General features: G+C 40.6%; 1 protein-coding gene across 3 annotated transcripts in view; it reads right to left on the reverse strand.

Moving 5' to 3' along the window:
- OTOF (otoferlin) overlaps positions 1 to 19,948 on the reverse strand; it is a 181,508-nt gene that overhangs the window by 117,724 nt on the left and 43,836 nt on the right. For all 3 annotated transcript variants that reach the window (XM_007475949.3, XM_007475948.3, XM_056813149.1), the window contains exons 3-4: positions 12,148 to 12,236; positions 2,346 to 2,445 (exon numbers count right to left, since the gene is read on the reverse strand). In XM_007475949.3, coding sequence (XP_007476011.1) covers positions 2,346 to 2,445; positions 12,148 to 12,236 — 189 coding nt within the window. The remainder of the gene's footprint in view (positions 1 to 2,345; positions 2,446 to 12,147; positions 12,237 to 19,948) is intronic.

Below are 19,948 nucleotides of genomic sequence, written 5' to 3' on the forward strand. Positions count from 1 at the left end.
GAGACTGACTTGGGTACTGAACTTGAGTACTCCTTGAGAGAGAAGAGAAACAGCAGATAATTTCACTGGGATCTGGATGGAGCAACTTATGTGGATGGAGCCTCAAAGGAGGAGAGGATGCTGAGTGATGGCAGCAGGGGGAGTGCCTGGAAGTAGAAATGAGGAGCAAGGAGTAGGCAGATCTGTCTTTCAGAAGACTTGGTTGGCATCCTAGTTGATTTGGTCAGAGAGCTTGTCTCTGAGAATGTGCATTTGGAAATCCTTCACCCTTCTTGGGGCTCAAGGGATGTGTGTAATTCAGTGCTGAGAGAGCTTGACTGATATGATGTAGCACATCCTAAGTGATCCCTTGGTCTTTCTCAACCCTGTGACAATGGTGTGACAGTGGGGTGCTATGTTGTTTAAAAAAGAGAGATCTCCTCTGTCTCACTCTCTTCCTTCAACCCTCCAAAGTGGCATCATATAACTCTGAGACTTCCTGTGAGAAGGTTGCCTCCCTCCCTCATGTTACATAGCCAGAAGCATGAGACAGCTAACATGCGACCTATCTAAGCAAGCCTGAGCCTGGGTTTCTGGGTGTCTCTTTTGTATTTGTTCTTTTCTGATCTTAGGTGAATGAGTATTTATCCAGAAATAGACTTAGAGGTAATGATGACTGATTTCATAGGAAACTCCCAATGCAGATTTGTACTTTTCTTGCAACTTAGTCTTAGAGAATGGTCTGATTGCCGGAAGAAATCAAGTGCCTTGTTCTGAGACCTACAACTTGTCCATGTCAAATTCAAAACTTCAGCCCAGGTTTTCTTAACTCCAAAGTCAGCTCTCTCCACTATGTTAGGCTGCCCCTTGCTGGGCATAGGCTAGCACTGAAAAAAAGCCTTTTGAATTTAAATGAATTTATATCTGTTTCATGCTTTGGGTCACATTATCAGTTAATAACATTCCAACACTATTTGTAGGCAAGAAGTGGGTAAAGAGGAGCAGTTAGGTAGTCAGTGGCTTAACTCATAAAACCACATTTAGAAGGCAAAAGTGGTTCAACTCTGGCCTTAGAAACTTTCTAGCTGTGTGACCCTGGTCAAGTCACAACCCCATTTGTCTAATCTTTACTGCTCTTCTGCCTTAGTATTGATTTATATATATATATATATGTATATATTACATTACATTATTATTACTATAATATTATATAATTATATAATATTATATTATATAATAATTACATATCCTTAGTATTGATTCTAAGATGGATGGTAAGAGGTTTTTTTTTTTTAGTGAGTAAATAACAGCACTGGGGAACAGTTGTCTAGAAAGTAAGGTGGGATGATCTTAAAGCAAGGGACCGCAGAAGTAGACAGCCCAAATGCTGCACTGGTACATTACAGTAGAAAGAGTCATTTGGAGTCAGAGACCCTCCTTTCTTCAGTTTGGATTGGACCAGATGGCTTCTAAGGACTCTTTGAATTCTCCAGTTTTGTGACTCAGTAGCCTAGCAAATGACTACCTGGCCACTGACTACCTGATTAATCATGGATGTAGAACTTAACCTCTCTGGGACTCATTGAAAAAAAGAAGAGGTTGGATTAGATGATCTCGAAGGAGTTTTCTAGCTCTAAGTCTCTAGTCCTAAAAGACCTAGAGCCCTGGAACTTAATTTAGAATGCAGAGACAGATTTGGGGAAGTCCATGAAGTTTAACAAAGGAAACAATTGCTTCTTTATTTCCATATAATCAATTTCCTTTGTTATCTTTTTTTTTTGTGCTTTTAAAAATATTCTTCAGAGAAGGGTTTCATTGTCTTCCCCAGACTGCCCAAGGGGTCAGTAACATAAAAAAGTCAAGATCTCTGTCTTAGAGGATGAATTCCTGGGTATTAGATAGATCCTGTTTTTTATGGGATTTATGGGAAAATATCATTAAAAATAACATTTATACAGTGTTTATTAAGTGATGCACTATGCTACCCGGTTTTAAGTTACCTCATTTGGTCCTCACTACAACCCTGGGACAGAAGTATTATCCCTATTTTACAGATGAGAAAACTCAGGCAAATAGAGGTGTGACATGCACAGCTAGTAATTATCTGAGGCCATATTTGAACCCAAGTCTAGCTGACTCCAGTTCAATCCTAGTGTGCTATCCACTGCACCACCTAGAATTGAACAGGAATGGTTTGCCTGGTTGTACGGTCATGGATAAATACTTCTTGATTGATCTAGTCCAATACTCTCATTTTATTGATGAGGCAACACATGTAAATCAGGAAGCTCCCATGATTACGTTTCTTTTATCTAGTCATGTCCTGCAGATAAAAAAAGGAGGCCATCCAGGAGAAAGGCACATACCTTAATGATGGCATTGTTGTCATCTATCAGAGTATCCATCACTTCTAGGTAACCCTCCTCTACCACCTGCTGCAGTACCATGCGGAAGGTCCCAATGATCCTAGAGACAGAAAGGGATTGAATAGTGAGCCAGGGACATAGATACAGGGCCCGGGGGCTACTGCAGCATGGATAGTCCTGGGGAAAATAGAGACCATCTTTCTTCTTTTAGGTTTGTAGAGAGGATGGATGAGAAGAATTGTCCTCTCCTAGAGGAAAGGAGCTCTGGAGATCCTTGGTAATTCCAAGTTCCTGAACCTCATTGGAATGAAATGAATTAAAGAAGAGAAACCAAAAGGCATTGTCCAGAGGGATGACCAAGTCCACTAGAAAGGGATGTCTAGAGCTAGTGTGAATGGTGAATGATGAAACAAAACACACAAAACCCTAAAACCCAGCACATCTTGGTGGTGGTGATGGTGGTGGAATGTTTAATCTAATGCAGAGGTGAATCATTGGTGTCAAAAATTCTGGAAATGAATATGAGGGAGGCACTGAGGCACAGGGAAGTACCTAGTACAGAAAAAGAGTGTTGGTTTTAGAGTCAGGGGACTTGGGTTCAAATCTCATTCCTGACATATGCGTGACCTTGGCAAGGCACTTTATTTTTCCCGGGTCTCAGTTTCTACCCCTGTACAATGAGGAGTTTAGGGTCCCAATAATACTCTCCTGGGGGAGTAGTTGGGGACAATAAAACCAGTGGGTTTACATCCCTAGAAAATGGAAAATAGGGTCATTGCCCCAGAGCCCTAGGCTTTGTCTGAGTGAGTCCCTAGGAGGAGTGCCAGGGATTGGGAGAATTGGCACTGGGGCTGAGACTCATCCGTAGAATCGCCCCTATCAAGCTGTAGAACTCAGTTTCCTCATCTTTAACTGAAGGCATGGGAAAAGATAAGCTTCCTGCTCTGAACTGATGCCCTCATTTGAGTCACCCAAGAGATATGTGTTAGCAGGTTTTATTCTCTTTCATTTCACAGAGGAGGAAGGGTTGAGACTGAGAAGGGTTAAATGAACTGTCCAAGGTCCCATAACTAGGGTGTAGAGAAGTGGGATTCCAACACTGACTGCACCACCTAGAACTGTACAGGAGGAGAAGAAAGGAACCCCTTGGCTGCGAGTCCAGTGCCCTATGAAGTGCCTTGAAGAGGAAGAGGAGGAGGAAGGGAAAGGGAGCTGGGAAGAGGAAGGAAAAGGAGGAGAAAGGGATGGAAATAAGCATTTCTATAAAGCCTTCTACATGCTGAACACTATGCGAAGTGCTTTACAAATATCTCTTTTGATCCTCATGACATCCCTGGGAGGTGGGGAGCTATTATTATCCACATTTTACAGATAGGGAAACTGAGACAAACAGAGCTTAAGTAATTTGCCCAAGTTCACATGGCTAATGTATCTGAGGTCAGATATGAACTCAGATCTTCTTGACTTCAGATCCAGTGCTCTCTGCCCTGTTACCAACTGCCTCTAATGTGCAAGCACAATTCTAAGTAATAATATTCAATTTCATTTAATAAACATTTATTGATTGACATGCCCTTCAAGGCTGCATTTAGTATATCCTTAAAGTAATTTTTTACTATATTAAAAAGTTTAATTAGAATTTATTTAATTTATCAAAAAAATTAAAAACAAATTAAATTAAATATTAAAATAAAATAAATAATAATAAATATTTAAAACTCCTGGGAGTTAGGGAATATGGGCATAATCCATTTTGGAGGAGTGATTCCCAGGTCGCTCTGGTCCCCTTCACCCCTCACCTCACAGGAATGACTATGAGGGAGAGCTTTCTTGAACTGGAAGATTTAGTACTGGGAAGGAGCCATGGCCCCAGAAAAGAAGTCTTGGATTGGAAAAGAGAAGGCCTGGGTTTGAGCCTTGGTCCTTGCCACTCATGGTGTAAGTTTGGCTCCTCTGTTTCAACTTCATTATCCTTCTCTATAAAACAAGGATAGGAAGAGACTGTGTGGCATGGTGGATAGAGAGCTGGACTTGCAGGCAGGAGGATCCAGGTTTGCATATGCCTACCACATACTAACCTGTGTGACCTTGGGTATAGCACAACCTCTCTGATGCTTAGTTTTTTCATCTGAAAAATGGAGATAATAAGACGTGTGCCTACCTGACCAGGTTGCCAAGAGGGTGAGAATGAGAATTCCAATTAAAGCAATGTATTGACATGAAGTTTTGAAATGAAGAGATTTTTAAAATGTAGACTTTTCTCCACTGAGGATCCAATAACTACCACTGCCATAACTGAGTAGGGACTGGGTAATCTGAAGCTTTGCTTTTTTTTTTTTTAACCTTTACTTTCCATCTTAGAATCAATACTGTGTATTGGTTCCAAGGCTAGGCAATGGGGTGAAGTGACTTGCCCAGGGTCACACAGCTAGGAAGTGTCTGAGGTCAAATTTGAACCCAGGACCTCTCATCTAAGGTGATACCGGTAGGATGCCTCCATTATGCCCCCAGGATACCAGGTACATATCTATCCATGGAGTCACCCAGCTGCCCCCTAGCTTTGCTTCTTAATGTAGAATATTGGCTCACACTCCAAATAACCACCATAAAACTGCAGAAGAGAAGGGTCTATACCCCAGAAGTTCATTAATCAGAAAGACCCTTCCTTGGAGGAAACCAGAAATACAGGTAGTTGCTGGGAGGCAGGCAAGGGCAGGGCAGGGATGGTGTGATGTGGCAGGACACCACCAGGGGTCAGCATAGAGCTGTTTGCCTGCACATGCTCAGAGGCTCACCTTCATTCTTTGAGAATTAAAATTAAATAAATCCTCAGGATCAAAGGAAATTTTGAACGGGAAGAGACCTTTGAGATCATCAAATTCAATTTATATTTGTTGGACCTGCAGCTTAATTAACAGAGTGAAGAGTATGTTGTGTGCATCAGAGAAATTGGGAAAATTGGATGGATGACAGACGGATGGATGGATGGACAGATGGATGGATGGACAGATGGATGGATGGATGGATGGATGGTGAAGAGAGCCGGACATATACACCTTGGAAAATGAAATATCCTGGAAATACCACTTGCAGAGTGGTAACATAAGGGCCTTTGAGGCAATGTGGCATAAAGAAAAATCTGAGAAATTGGGTTTTGAGCACACATTCACTAGGTTTCCAGATGGTGCAGGATTATGTTCTGTGTATGTTCACCTGCCTGGGCTCCTGGGCAGTATATCTGTCATAGTATCATAGATAGAAGGCTGGAAGGTCTCCTCCAGGCCAGCTGGTCTAATCTTCTCATTTTACAGATAAGGACACTTATTAGCCTCTCCATGTAGGTAAAGCAATTTGACTAAAGTGACACCAGTAGGACGCCTCCATTATGCCCCCAGGATACTGAGTACATTTTTATCAAACCAAGGGGTCCAGAGAAAATGAGTGAAAGCATCACAATTGATAGGACTCCTGAGGGCTCAGCCCATATTCCACAAGGTCAGTAGGGACTGGTATAGACACAACAGAATGTGCCTATTTACAATTAGAAGCAACATGGTGTGGTAGAAAGAGCACTGGGGTTTCGTAATCAGAAAACATGGGTTCAAATGCTATCTACTATTTTCTAACTCTCTATGATTCTAGGATAAGTTATAGAAATGCCCTGAGCCTTATTGTCTTCATCTATAAAATGGAGGTGATAATATTTGGACCACTGTGTCTCACAATGTTATTGGGAAAAAATATTTTGTAACACTCAAAGGTTGGGTCTGAGAAAAAGTTGCAGATGTATAAATGTAAGCTATTACAATGATCTTAGGGGAACTGACTTCTAGAAAATATTATTCTAGACTCTCTTCCTTTTTATTCTTTCACTTCAAGTTCTGTTTTAATGGACACTTCTAGTAAATACAGATAAGCTTCCATCCTCTCCCAATCTGAAATAACCAGATTTCAGATCCATCAGTGAAGGAAAGGTTATTAGGGGAACTGGTACTCATATTTGATAGGGCTAGGGCAAGGATGGTGAACCTTTTAGAAATTGAGTGCCCAAACTTCACTCTCATACTGCATGTGAGTGCATGTCCTCCCAGACAGGGGAGGAAAGAAGTGCTCTTATTGGGCTGCTGGGCAGAGGGGCAGGTGATATGAAAAAAATGTCTTCAGGTGTGATGGAGAGGGAGAAGGGAGGAGCTCCCCCTGGCACAGGTGCCATAGGGTTGCCATCATGGGGCTAGGGCTTAATTAACAGAATTAGGAGTGTGCTGTGAGGAACTCATTACATTTATTAATATTGAGGAAACGTTAACAGTAGCACTGAGGAAATTTTGTAAAGGCGGGTGGATGAATGGGCAAAAAAGGAAGGACATAAATCCCTTGGAAAAATGAATAGTTGGAAAATGCTATCTGGGGGCAGCTAGGTGGCACAATGGATAAAGTGCCAGACCTGGATTTAGGAAGACCTGGGCTCAAATCTGATCTCAGATTCCTCCATAGCTTTGTGACCTTGGACAAGTCACTTAACTCCCATTTATCTAGTTCTTTCCCTTCTGTTTTAGAGTTATTACTAAGACAGAAGGTAAGGGTTTAAAAAATATGAAAGAAAATGCTATTTGCAAAGTGGCAATTTAAAGACAATGTGGCAAAAAGAACATTCTGAGGACTTGGGTTTAAGTCCATTCTGCTACTTTTTGGTCTTTGGCCAAAGCACTTAATCTTGATGATTTCCAAGACTTCTATCTCTACTAATCTAAGTTTCTGACTAGTAAGCAAGTAAATATGGTCTGTGCTAAGTAAGAACTACTAGCAACTCTCTTGGATAGCACTTGGCAATTAACAAAGAACTTCATCACTTCATTTGACCCTTACAACAATCTCATGAGCTCTTGGAGCAGTTATCATTCCCATTTTATAGATGGGAATACTGAGACTCAGATTAAGTGACTTCGCCAAGGTCCTTTCCTAGTAAATGGCAAAGCTGGGATTAAAACCTGATTCTTTTGATTCCAAGAGAAAAGGAAAGAGGGAGAAAAGACAGGAAGGAGCAGTGAAGGATAAATATACAGTGAGAAAGATTAACAGGAGAGACTAGAAGTAGGAATAATTAAGACTTTATATAGAAATTCCTTTCAAACCTTACAATGCCATAGAAATATTGTTATTTTTCATTGCTATTACTGAAATCCAGAATTCTCTTGTTACCTCATGATACCTTTCCAGTGCCCTGACTTGATATCTTTACTCCAGCAACCCCAAATGTTGTAGTGAGGTTGCTGCAAAGCTGGGGCCTCTCGACTGTGGGTGTCCTCCAAACCTGCCCCACCCTTACTTTAGTCTGGAAGCCAGAGGCTGGTCCTCAGTCTCCTGCCTGGAGCTCCCTACATAGAGGGAGGGCTGGATAGCCTGTGTAACCCAGATTGGATTGCCAGCTAATTAGCCCTGGAATAAGTGAAGCCTGAGGCAGCAGGTGGGAGGGCAGAGCAGCCACAAAGAAGCCCCTGCCAGGCGCTGTGACATCCTTGAATAATTCAAGCACTTTCCTCTGGGAGAGGGCATCAGGTATCTTGGGCCAGGTTGAGCATGTTGCCTTACTCCTGGATCCCTTGCATTATTCAGGGGCCATTGGCAGCACAATGGGGAGCTGAGGTGGGGAGGAGGGATCCTGGGGCACCTGGGACATCTCTAAGGCGTTTTGTTCTTGGAACTCTTAAAATGCACTTCTTATTCTCTGCTGTTTGGGTCTTCCTTCTTTACCAGGCTGTAAGCTCTAAGAGGGCAGGGGTCTTGAATTAGCCAAGCTGCAGTTCTTCAAGAACTCAGCATGTGCTAATGAATTATAACTGACATTCATATAATGCTTTAAGGTTTACAAAGCACTTTATATTCATTATGTCATTTGAATCTTACACCAAAGCCAGCGAAATACTCCAGGTATTATTATTGTTCCCATTTTACAGATGAGGAAATGGTCTGTGATGACAATGAATGACAGAAGGGAAAAATAAAACATTTGTAATCTGAAAAAAAGGGGTTCCCATAGGAAATTGAGCTCATAACATTTTTTAAACCTTCATCTTCCACTTTAGAATCAATACTGTGTATTGGTTCCAAGGCAGAAGAGCGGTTAAGAGCTAGGCAAAGTGACTTGCCCAGGGATACCCAGCTAGAAACTATCTGAGGTCAGATTAGAACCCAGGACCTCCTGCTCTAGATCTGATTCAATCCACTGAACCATGTAGCTGCCCCTAAGCACATGGCATTTTGTGGTGGCTAGAATGCTAGATTTGAAGAGCCTAGATTAAGAGCTGGAAGAGACTTCAGAGATTGTCTAGTCTACTCTCTCACCCCCACTCCCATTTTGCAGCTAAAGAAATAGGTCTAGAGGAATTAAGTGACTTGTTCAGTCTCACACAGTTATTAGAAACAGGAGTGAGATTTGAACCCAGGTCCTCTAGTTCCAGAATTAGTGCACTTTCTTCTCTCCTACACAGGCCAACCAGGGTTCAAAGATGACCCACACACATACACCTTTTCTGATATTTATTGGCTGTTATCATGAGCAAGTCATTTTTATTTTCTTAGTCTCCATTTCTTCATCTATATAATAGGGATAATTATTCTTGTTGTGCCTAATTTTCAGGCTTGGTGTGAGGCTCCACTGAAATCATAATGTATGTGCAAACATCTTTCTTTCCCTGCCCACCGAGACTCAGCCACAGAGTAGGAGCCTGGTGGTGGGTGGCTTATTCAACATTCCCTAAGCTCTGGTAGCCTTGGACTTGCTTTGGGAGCGACCACCCAGACTGCCTTTGGTCTTGAGGCTTAAATGTGGCTTGTGAGGCAAGGACTGATAGGAGGAAAGGCACCAGAAAACAACTGTCAAGAACTGCCAGGGGTCCAGCCAGCATGAGGCAGAGAAGAAGGAGATGTACATCAGTCAAACCATAGAGATGAGAGTGATGCCATGTTTCCCCCTACCAGTGCCTGCCAGGGGAAGCAGAGGGAGACAGCCAAGGATGGGGGGTCCTGGACTCCAGGAACTGGGCTCTCCCCTCCTGTACATCACCCTACTTTGTGATGGTTCTTGTAACAGCTTTTCTCTGGTGGTGTTCCTGGTCCTCTTCCCACTAGTCAGAGGCATGCTGGGCATCTTCTCTGTGGCCAGAGCTCCATAGACTAGTTACGTTCATAAAGTTCTTTGTAAACTTCAAAGCACTGTAAATGCCTACTTTGGTTATTAAGCAGAAGCAGGATTGAAACCTTCTTCTGAACTAAACTCCAAATCCAGCATCTGTTCTCTTGCTCCACATTGATTTTTCTCCTTGATGAATCTGCATCAAGGCAGGACTTCCTGCCCATTATATGGCCGTCACCCCAGCTCTGCTTTTCTCCTCCCTAGTCCACAGTTAGGGTCTCAAGTCTCCTTTTGTTCAGGTTGCCTCAACTTCTTTCTATGTGTCTACTAGGGCCAATTATACATCCTGGAGGAGCCTCTGCTTCCTACCCCTCAGACTGTCCTCTCCACCATATCCTCGACTCCAGGGATGCCAAACTTGAGAAGATGAGAGATAGGAAGTGGAAAAGTTGAATGGGGGAGGAAGTGGCCTGCAAAACTCCAGAGAGAGGCTGAACCAGATTCAAATGTAATTGAGAAATGTTTAACAAAATGAATAAAAATACATTTATTGTTGTTCAGTCTGCCCACTGGTTTTTCTTGGTTTGCCATTTCCTTCTCTATTGTGTTTCTAGTTTATAGATGAAGAACTGAGGAGATGGGGCAACTCCTCTTCCTGCCTTACCAGGGACCAGCTCCAGGAAGAGTTTCTCTCTCCTTTCCCTCCTACTCCTCTGTTCCTCACAGCAAACCGGAGAGTTCTCTCCTTGGGCATTACAGGGTCCTGACTCTGTAATATGCATGAATGACCCTTTCTCCCATGAAACTTCTTTCCTTACTGTATTCCCTTTGGTTCTCTTATCACCCACATCCTCCTCTAACTAGACCTAGCATAGGGGAAGGAGAGAAGTCCTGGAGGACAAAGCGCCCTGCTTAAAGGAGGACACAGACTTCTTTGTCCCTGTGTATCTGCCATCTTGATGACATTTTAGAATGAATAATGAAGTTCCATATTCAATTATTTAAGCTTTTATAGCAGCTAGTTTTACTTCCAAAGACTTAGGCATTGTTTTTATAAATGGGGTTTAAAAATGGATAATGGAGTAATAGAATGCTGAATATAGAGTTATAATAATAATAATTGTTAACATTTAGAGAGTGATTTAAGGTTTGTGAAGTACTTTACAAAATTATCTCATTTGATCCTTGAAATCAGAGGTACTTGCTATTTTTTAATTATCATTTTACAGATGAGGAAACGGAGGATGAGTGAGGTTAAGTGACTTGCTCTGGGTCATGCAACTAGTAAGCATCTGAGACAGGATCTGAATTTGCATCAGTAAGTCAGGAAGACCTCAGTTCATATCCTGTCTCTGACAATACTAACTGTTTGACTCTGGGCAAGTCACCTAATCTTTCTGAGCCTCATTTCCTTTGGCTATGAAATGAGGGAGTTGAAGTATATGGTCCCTAAATCCCCTTCCAGCTCAATTCCTATGATCCAATGGATCTTATGGACTTTTCAATATACTTTAACAATTTTCACATCCTCCATTTCCTTCTCTATTTCTTTTCCTTTAATATTCTGATAATCCCTTGCTCTTTCCATTATGAAATCCTGCTCCTCAAACTTTACTGTGTTTTATTTGTATGGCAGGTATGGTTGTTATTTTTTTTAAATTTACTTTTCAAGAATCAGAACAGGAAGGGACATTGAGAGGCCATCTAATCCAACAGCCTCTTTTAAGAGGTGAAGAAACTGAGATCTAAGGGAGTGAGTTGATTTCTCATGGTTGTGCAATGCAGGCTAGAATCTGGATTTGAATGCAGATCTTCTGACTACAGAGCCAGGATTCTGTCCTTTTCATCTGCCAAACTTCTCTGAGGAAGTTGTTTGGAACCCCCCCCTCCACCCATTCACCCCATCTCAGTCATGGCCCAGTCATAACTGGTGATTAAAGCTGTGCCTTTATCTTAATTAAGTTGGTGAGAAAGGGGATCTCTGATATGAGTGAATCAAGATTAGTCTAGCAGTTAGTCATTTATTGCTGATTCGAATTAGTTAAGCTACTCAAAAAGATGGGATCTCTGAATTATTTCCCTACTTCAGTGTCATGGGGAGCTCTGTGTGTGTATCTGTGCATGCGTGCACACATGTGAAGGTAAGAACAGCAAACACCTTTCAGATAGAGAAAAGGAGAATGCAAGTAGTGGGTGTCATTCCAGAAGTGTGTTGGAGACTTGACTCCAAAGAACCAATTGTTAAATTTTGAGTTCCAGTGTTTACACCTTGGAAATTGATGAACACTACAAATCTAAACTTGATTGATTATTTTGCTGATTATCTAGACTATAAAAAGGAATAGAGAAAATGTTAATAAAAAAATCAACTTAAAAGTATTTCCTGCATACATTTTCCCTCCCAGAGAGGGGTTCTTAGATATGTAGCACACCCCTGATTATAACTGAGCCATGTCATAGTTAAGCTTGGGAAATCCTATGAAGAAACAACTTCTTGATAATTTTACCAAGGGCAATCACTCTGTTAGAAAAGAAAGCTACTGGCCCAGGAATTCTGGCATTTTTTATTTTAAACCCCAAGGGCTATTCGTCAGAAAAGGTAGAATTTTGATAATTTCTCCCATCCTGGAACAGGTCCTGATCTTCCCATATTCAACTAAATGCACTTACTTATTGCTGAAGACTTTGCTGTAGTTGAATACCTGGATCTCCAGCATCTCATTGCCATCGATATTGCTGCCAACTGGCCATCGGAAGGTCTAGAAGAAGAAAGAGAGAAATGAGTCCAGAACAGGCATTACAGGGATGAGTGTCTGGCAAAAATTGCCTATCCTAGGGAATCTGTAGTGTGTATGTCTGTAACTCATTTTCTAAGCTTACATGGATGAAGTCTTATTTTGGGGGCAGTTGCCCAAAACATCATTATTTCTTTGATGCACTTTGAAATTCTCCCATTACAAGTTTACTATGGGAAATCTCAGAATATAGCTCATGAATCAGTTTCCATATATGTAAGTAGAAGCTTCCTTAGTTCCTGGATATTCACTCAGGGTAAGAATGCAAATTACGTATAGGACAACCTTCATTTCATCTCATGGAAAATACAGACAACATATAAAGGATTCGTAGCTTCTCATAAACAATCAAAACGATTCTCCTCCCTCTGAGAATTCCACCTTTACCTCCAGGCCTCTACAGGTTTCTAGCCTCAGTGCTATCCTATGGCTTGGACTTTCTTCAGAAAACATACAAACCTGGGTTTTCTAGTGTGGAGCCTCACTTTAACAATCAGGTCAGTTTGCCTCAGAGACCCATATGAGCTGGTAACCTTATGGTATTGCTTGAGGGTTTTCAATCCCCTGGATGGCAAATTAGCTTGAATGTGATAGAGAGGCAACTTCCCTTCTCACGAGACCAATGTACTATCAGAGAACAAAGTCTAGAACTTTTGTCCCTCCATATTGTGGTTTAATCCTTTACTACTCTTCCAGGTCTGGGGACCCCATGTGTAATCCACTTTTTCTCAAGAGACCATTCTACCTAAGAATTCTCCCATCTTTCTCTTGAAGGTTAGATTCTAGAATTTCTATTTCGGGGACTCTTTCTTTTTTTAATTTAAAATTTTTATTTTATTTTTAAAAATATTTTCCAAGTTTACATGATTCATTTTCTTTCCCTTCTCTCTTCCCTCCCCACTCCCAGAGCCAACAAGCAATTCCACAGGGTTGTACAAATGTTATCACTTGATGCCTATTTCCACATTATTCATTTTTACCATAGAGCAATCTTTTAAAGTCAAAACCCCAAATCATACACCCATATAAACAAGTGATAAGTGATGTTAAAGTTTTTCTTTTGCATTTATACTCCCATAGTTCTTTCTCTCACTGTGGATAGCATTCTTTCTCATAAATCCCTCGGGAATGTCCTGGATTATTGTATTGCTACTAGTAGTAAAATCCATTACATTGGAGAGTTCCACAATGTTTCACTTTCAGAGTTTCTTGGTTCTGTTCATTTCATTCTGCATCAATTCTTGGAGGTTGTTCCAGTTCATATAGAAATCCTCCAGTTCATCACTTCTTTCAGCACAATAGTATTCCATCACCATTAGATACCACAATTTGTTCAGCCATTCCCCATTCGAGGGACACAGCCTCATTTTCCATTTTTTTTTGCCACTACAAAGACTGCAGCTATGAATATTTTTGTATAAACGTTTTCATTATTATCTCTTTGGGGTACAAACCCAGCAGTGCTATGACTGGATCAAAGGACAGGCATTCTTTTAAAGCTCTGTGCAGAATTCTAAACTGCCTTCCAGAATGGTTGGATTAATTCACAACTCCACCAGCAATGTATTAATGTTCCATTTTTGCCACATTCCCTCCAAAATTTATTATTTTCCTTTACTGTCATATCGGTCAATCTGCTAAGTGTGAGGAGACCTCAGCATTGTTTTGATTTGCATTTTTTGAATTATGAGGAATTTAGAACACTTTTTCATGTGCTTATTGATAGTTTTGATTTCTTTATCTGAAAACTACCTATTCATGGGGACCCTTCTTTCTGATCATGTGGGAGAGGATACATTGAAAAAAAGGCTGTTCATAAGCACAGTCATCCTGCTCACCTTTGGGTCTAGTATCAGCACTGCTCTTTCAGGATCTGTCCAGAAAATATGAGGTTAAATGAAAGTCCAAAAATCACCTGACCTCAGCACAAAGGTTGACTTTTCTTCTTTCATTTCTTTTTTCATTCTTTCTTTTTTGTATGTTTAGCCAACCCCTCCCACTTGTTAGTTAATTCCATATGGTATGGCCATATCATTTCCCTCATGAAGATTTGTACCCAGAATTGTCTCACACAACAGAAAAATATGATTTAATAAGTAAATTAGAAAACAAGAAGTCTGAAATCTTGCCTCCTCTGTCAGACTGAATGGTATTCTTCCTACTAACAGCCATGAACTTTCTTAGATTTTTGACAATTCCCTCCTCTCTTCAAGAGTTATAATAAAGGGGATCATGTCCACAATGGGAATTGGGGTTTAGCATATCATGTCTAATTGATCTACAATAAATTGAGAATGGGACAAATGAACATGTCCACATTCTTCAAAAGAAGAGGCAATCAAAATTTCAAACAGAAGCTCTCCTGCTTATAAATTTATCAGTTTGATTAGTGAACTCCCTTGACTGAAACCTACATAGAATAGTAATTTCTTTAGGGTTGAGGAAGGAGGTATGGTTCAAGGATGGATTTGGAAATGAATAACCCAATGGTAGCCCAGGGAAGGACTATGGGTTTCCAGAGTGCCTAGCCTTTCATATAGAAGTGACTTGGGTATCCCAGGCTGTGAATATGTTTTGGGATTTGTACCAAATGAAGTCACTAGTTTGAAATAATTTTGTGGATTTGGGGCCTTCTTGATCATCCTCAGCAAAAGCCATTCTTTGAAGTAGATGAAACTGATGACTCCTCTAGGACATGCTCTGATCATTTGTGGCCCTCAAACAAGCTCATAGACTAATAGAATCAAAGTTAGGGCTAAAAGGGAATCTTAGAGATTATTACTCCAACTTTTCTCTCTTCTCCCTTTCTTTCTTTGATTCTTCCTTTCTCTCTCTTTCCTTCTCTCTTGCTTTTTATTTTGTTCTATCTCTTTTTTGTTTCTTTTTCCTTCCTTCCTTCCTTCCTTCCTTCCTTCCTTCCTTCCTTCCTTCCTTCCTTCCTTCCTTCCTTCCTTCCTTCCTTCCTTCCTTCCTTCCTTCCTTCCTTCCTTCCTTCCTTCCTTCCTTCCTTCCTTCCTTCCTTCCTTCCTTCTCCCCCCTCAAATCCTTACCTTCTGTCTCTAAGATGAAGAATGGCAAGGGCTATGCAATTGGAGTTAAGTGACTTGCCCAGGGTCATACATCTAGGAAGTGTCTCAGGCCATATTTGTAATCCTAGTTCTCCAGACTCTAGATCTGATACTCTCTCCACTATGTTACATAGTTCTCCCTCTACTCCTTAAATTTTTTTTTCATTTTTATGTTTTATAGAGGAGAAAACTGAGGCGATGTAGGTTAACTTGTTCAAGATCATACAAGTAGTAAATCTCAGAGGGAGATTCTGACGTTAGTGCCTTACCGACATGCTATGTAACCCCTTGAAGTTAAGCAACTTGATCTGAATGGCAGATAGTGGGATTACAAATCTGGAACTGGAAGAGAACTTGGAGGTCATCTAGTATCTTCCCTTCCCATTTATAGTTGGGGAAACTGCGTCCAAGGGAGTTTGAGTGACTTCTTGTTCAATTGTGTCCAACTCTTTGTGACTACATTTGGGGTTTTCTTGGCAGAGATAATGGAGTGGTTGGCCATTTCCTTTTCCAGATCATTTTTCAGATGAGGAAACTGAGGCCAAAAGGTGAAATGACTTGCCCAAGGTCACACAGTTAGTAAGTGTATGAAGCCAGATATGAGCTCAGGAAGATAAGTCTTCCTGACTTCAGGACCCAACACTCTGTCTACCACAAAACCCAGCTTACCCATACAGGTAGTAAACACAGTTGAATTTGAATCTAGTTAAAGGAACCCTGGAACCAGAGCTCTTTCTTCTGTATCATGATGCCTCTTGGGGTTAAATAGCTTCCCTGTCTCAAATCATTCAGTTAACTAGAGGCAAAATTTGGACCAGAACCCAGAGAAAAACCACATTTTAGCAGCCCTCCTGAATTTCCCAGCATTCAACCAGAGTAGCCAGGTTAGAAAGTGGTAAGAAATGAGAAAAAAGAAGAAAGAAAAAAAAGAAAAGAAAAAAGAAGCTTGGTTTTTGTCAAGAAGGGAGTTATATTATGAATATGGGAAGGAAAATTATAGTATCTAAATAAGAAAATTCAAGCGTAGACAATTTAGCTCAGGTCTTCCCCCAATGGGTCAGGCTTCATTAAGCAGCTTCTTCTAGTCGTGCTCTTTCTGTTCCTCAGACAAGACTCCTATCTACAGAATCTGCAATTTTCTTAATGAAGCTGGTTTTATTGTTCGATGGGGAAATAAGACATACCTCAGGAAAAGCTAAGCCAGCTGCCTCGGTGAAACAACAAACAAACAAGCAAAACCCTTGTGTGCCCATGAAACCCAGAGCTTTGGAGGGAGACCAGGTCTTTGATATCAGACCTTCCCAGTCATAAAGAAGGCCAGGATGCTGACTGAAGCTTTCATATTTGCTTCATCTGAAGAGCACAGACCAGGCTGTAGCTAGAAATCCCAGCTAGGGAAGAGGGAGAGGCTTCAGCTCGATGAATAGATTCCGAAAATGGTTCAGTGAAATCAGTAACGGCCTGAGAGATTTAGGTTGTCTCATTTAACTGAATAACTAGGAAGGCAGCTTCTAGGGGAATTCTGAAAAGACCGCATCTAGTGTAGAATTATAGAATATAGAGTAGGGAGAATGCCTTAGAGGCACGGATAGAAAGCAGGACTCTCTGGAGAGGTAGGAAAGAAGCAAAACTTCCTTCTGCCCCAGATAGCAACTGAGAGGTCATTTAAGGCTGTTCCTATCTCTTCCCTCCCTCTGGTTGTTAGCACTCTCTCTCTCTCTCTCTCTCTCTCTCTCTCTCTCTCTCTCTCTCTCTCTCTCTCTCTCTCTCTCTCTCTCTCCCTCTCACTTCAAATGTTGGGGGCTTTTTCTTCTTTCAATTAGGGGAAGTAAAAGAAAGAAAATCAATACTTGTTATTTGAAAAAAAGACATTATTTCATTCAAACTTTGCATTTACTTGCTTGTGTATAGATTGTAACTTCCCTCCCTCTAGAATATAAAGTTTGGGGTCAGGGACTATTCTACTTTTGTCTTTGTATTCTAAGCATTTGACACATGGAAGGTGTTTAATAATTATAATATAAATAGTTTGTTAAAAAAAATAATAAAATGCTTTAAAAAAAACCTTTGGGGACAGCTGGGTGGCTCAGTGGATTGAGAGTCAGGCCCAGAGATGGGAGGTCCTGGATTCAAATTTGACCTCAGACACTCTCTAGCTGTGTGACCCTGGGCAAGTCATTGAACCTCCATTGCCTAGCCCTTACTGCTCTTCTGCCTTGGAACCAATATACAGTATTGATTCTAAGATGGAAGGTAAAGGTTTTTAAATAAAAAAAACCTTTACCTTCCATCTTAGACTCATTATTGTATATTGGTTCTATCATAGAAGAGGGGTGTGGGTTAAGCAATGGGTGTTAAGTGACTTGCTGAGGGTCACACATCTAGAGAGTGTCTGAGACCAGATTTGAACCCAGGTCAGATTTGAACTGAGGAAGATGGGTCTTCCTGATGCCAAGACTAGTCCTTTATCCTCTATACTGCCCTCGTTGGGTTTGACCCATAGCAAACATTCAATAAATGTTACATATAATAAATAATTTAAATTTAATAAATAAATGCTTGTTGGATGAGTATTTATGGGGAAGTTACATTTGGCTAGGGTTAGGAAGATGGGGGGAAAAATCATGGCCAGGAAGGTTATAGGATAAAAGGGAGGTCTCTGTTCTCAGGCATTTGGTTACTTTATTCCATTTAAATTCCACTGGAGGCTGTGGTCAAAATAGGGGAAAGAAGGAAGGTAGGGAGGGAGGGAGGGAGAGAAAGAAAGAAGGGGAAGGAGAAAGAAAGAGAGGAGGGAGGGAGAAAGAAAGAAAGAAAGGAGGGAGGAAGGAAGGGAACCAGGAAACCAAGCATGTTCAGGAGATTGAAGTAAGGGCAGGTAATTGAGGATGCTCACAAAACATTAACATGGTTCTATAAAAATAAGAATAGCATCAAAGATTAGAATGAGAAGACTCTGAGAACAATAATGAAAAGACAATGGAATTTTTTTTAAGTTACAAGTACAAGAGGGACATTAAAGAAAGGAGGAGGACCACTATTCAGGGTACATGATTTTACAGTAAAAGACAAGAGAAAGTAGAATAATTGAATTCTCATTTGGGTTTTGCTTTTTCTCCTAGCAAAGATAACAATCTTCATATTGTTATGGAGAGCACAAAAACTGTTTACAATGAGCTGAAACCCTAGATAAATCAGGTGGAAGAGAGGACATAGCTAGTTATACTCAATTAGTTTGTTATCAGGAGTAGATGAACTATAGCCTAGGCCAGTGAAAGAATCTACCTGTGTTGTACTCTTGATGATATTACTAATAATCGGTAGCATTTATATAGTGTCTTACAAATATTATCTTATTTTAGCCTCACAAAAACCCTGGGAGGTAGGCACTATTATCCCCATTTTACCAGCGAGAAAACTGAGGGAGACAGGTTAATCATGTAGAATGGAAGAGATTCTGTCTGCCTGAGGTGGGCAAATGTCCTGATTTAAAAAAAAAAAAGGTAAGGGAGTGGACTCTTCAAACTATAATCTAGTGAACTTGACTTTGATTCTGGCAACATTTGCTTTGTAAACATTTAGAAGTAGAGGCAGCGATCACTAAGTGGAGGTAAACATTGATTTATGAAGAATGGGTTAATCCAGAAGAATCTCATCTCCATTTTTAAAGATGGTTTTTAAATTAGGAGATCAAGAGGATCCCAAAGATGCCGTTTGCCCAGATTTCAGAAGGACATTTGACAAAGCTTGTTATGATTCCCCTTCTGAACAAGGTGGGATGATATGAGCCACCTTACATAAAATTAACTAGTCCTGGAATTCCATGACTGTCTACATCCCACAGCAGTTATCACGAACTGGCCAATATCAACCTGAAAGTTTCTATTAGAGTGCTCCAGAATTCTGTGTTTTGCCATTTTCTTTCCACAATTTATAACATTTTTACCATACCATCCATACTTTTTCCTACCTTATATTACCCCCCTCTCCCGTATCATACTATACTATATACATGCTCTTCTGTACTATGAGATGATGTGATATAATATGATATATTATATGATGTGATTTGGTGAGATGAGATGGTGTAATATGATATAATACAGCAAATTTTAGAGAGGCATGAGTAATGTGTTTTTTAGATTTTCAGATGACAAAGTGATGAGAAGGAAGGTTAACCCATTGAATGACAAAATCAGTATATAAAAAGGTCTTGAACACTATGCTGAATTGAAGGTGGCAAAATTTAATAAATGTGAAATATTATCATTGAAAATGGACTCAAATAATCAAGTACACAAGGCAAGCGTGGTAGGAGCATTGCCAGAATAACAGTTCATATCAACAGTGTGATATGGCAGCTAAAAAAACAAAGTGATTTTGAGCTCCTCTATGTCCAGAATGAGGAAAGGCTAGCCTGAGTCTCTCTTTCCCTGGCCAAATCACCTCTGGAGTGCTCTGGTCATTTCTGGCTATCACATACTGACAATCTGGAACATCTTCAGAGGAGGTTAAGAGTTTCAACTTGGAGACCATGCCATATGCAGATCAGTTAAATGATTTGGAAATAATTTATCCTTGAGGGAAAAAAATCATAGAGAAGATCTG

The sequence above is a fragment of the Monodelphis domestica genome, chromosome 1, assembly GCF_027887165.1.
Source record: "Monodelphis domestica isolate mMonDom1 chromosome 1, mMonDom1.pri, whole genome shotgun sequence".
Lineage (NCBI taxonomy): Eukaryota > Metazoa > Chordata > Mammalia > Didelphimorphia > Didelphidae > Monodelphis > Monodelphis domestica.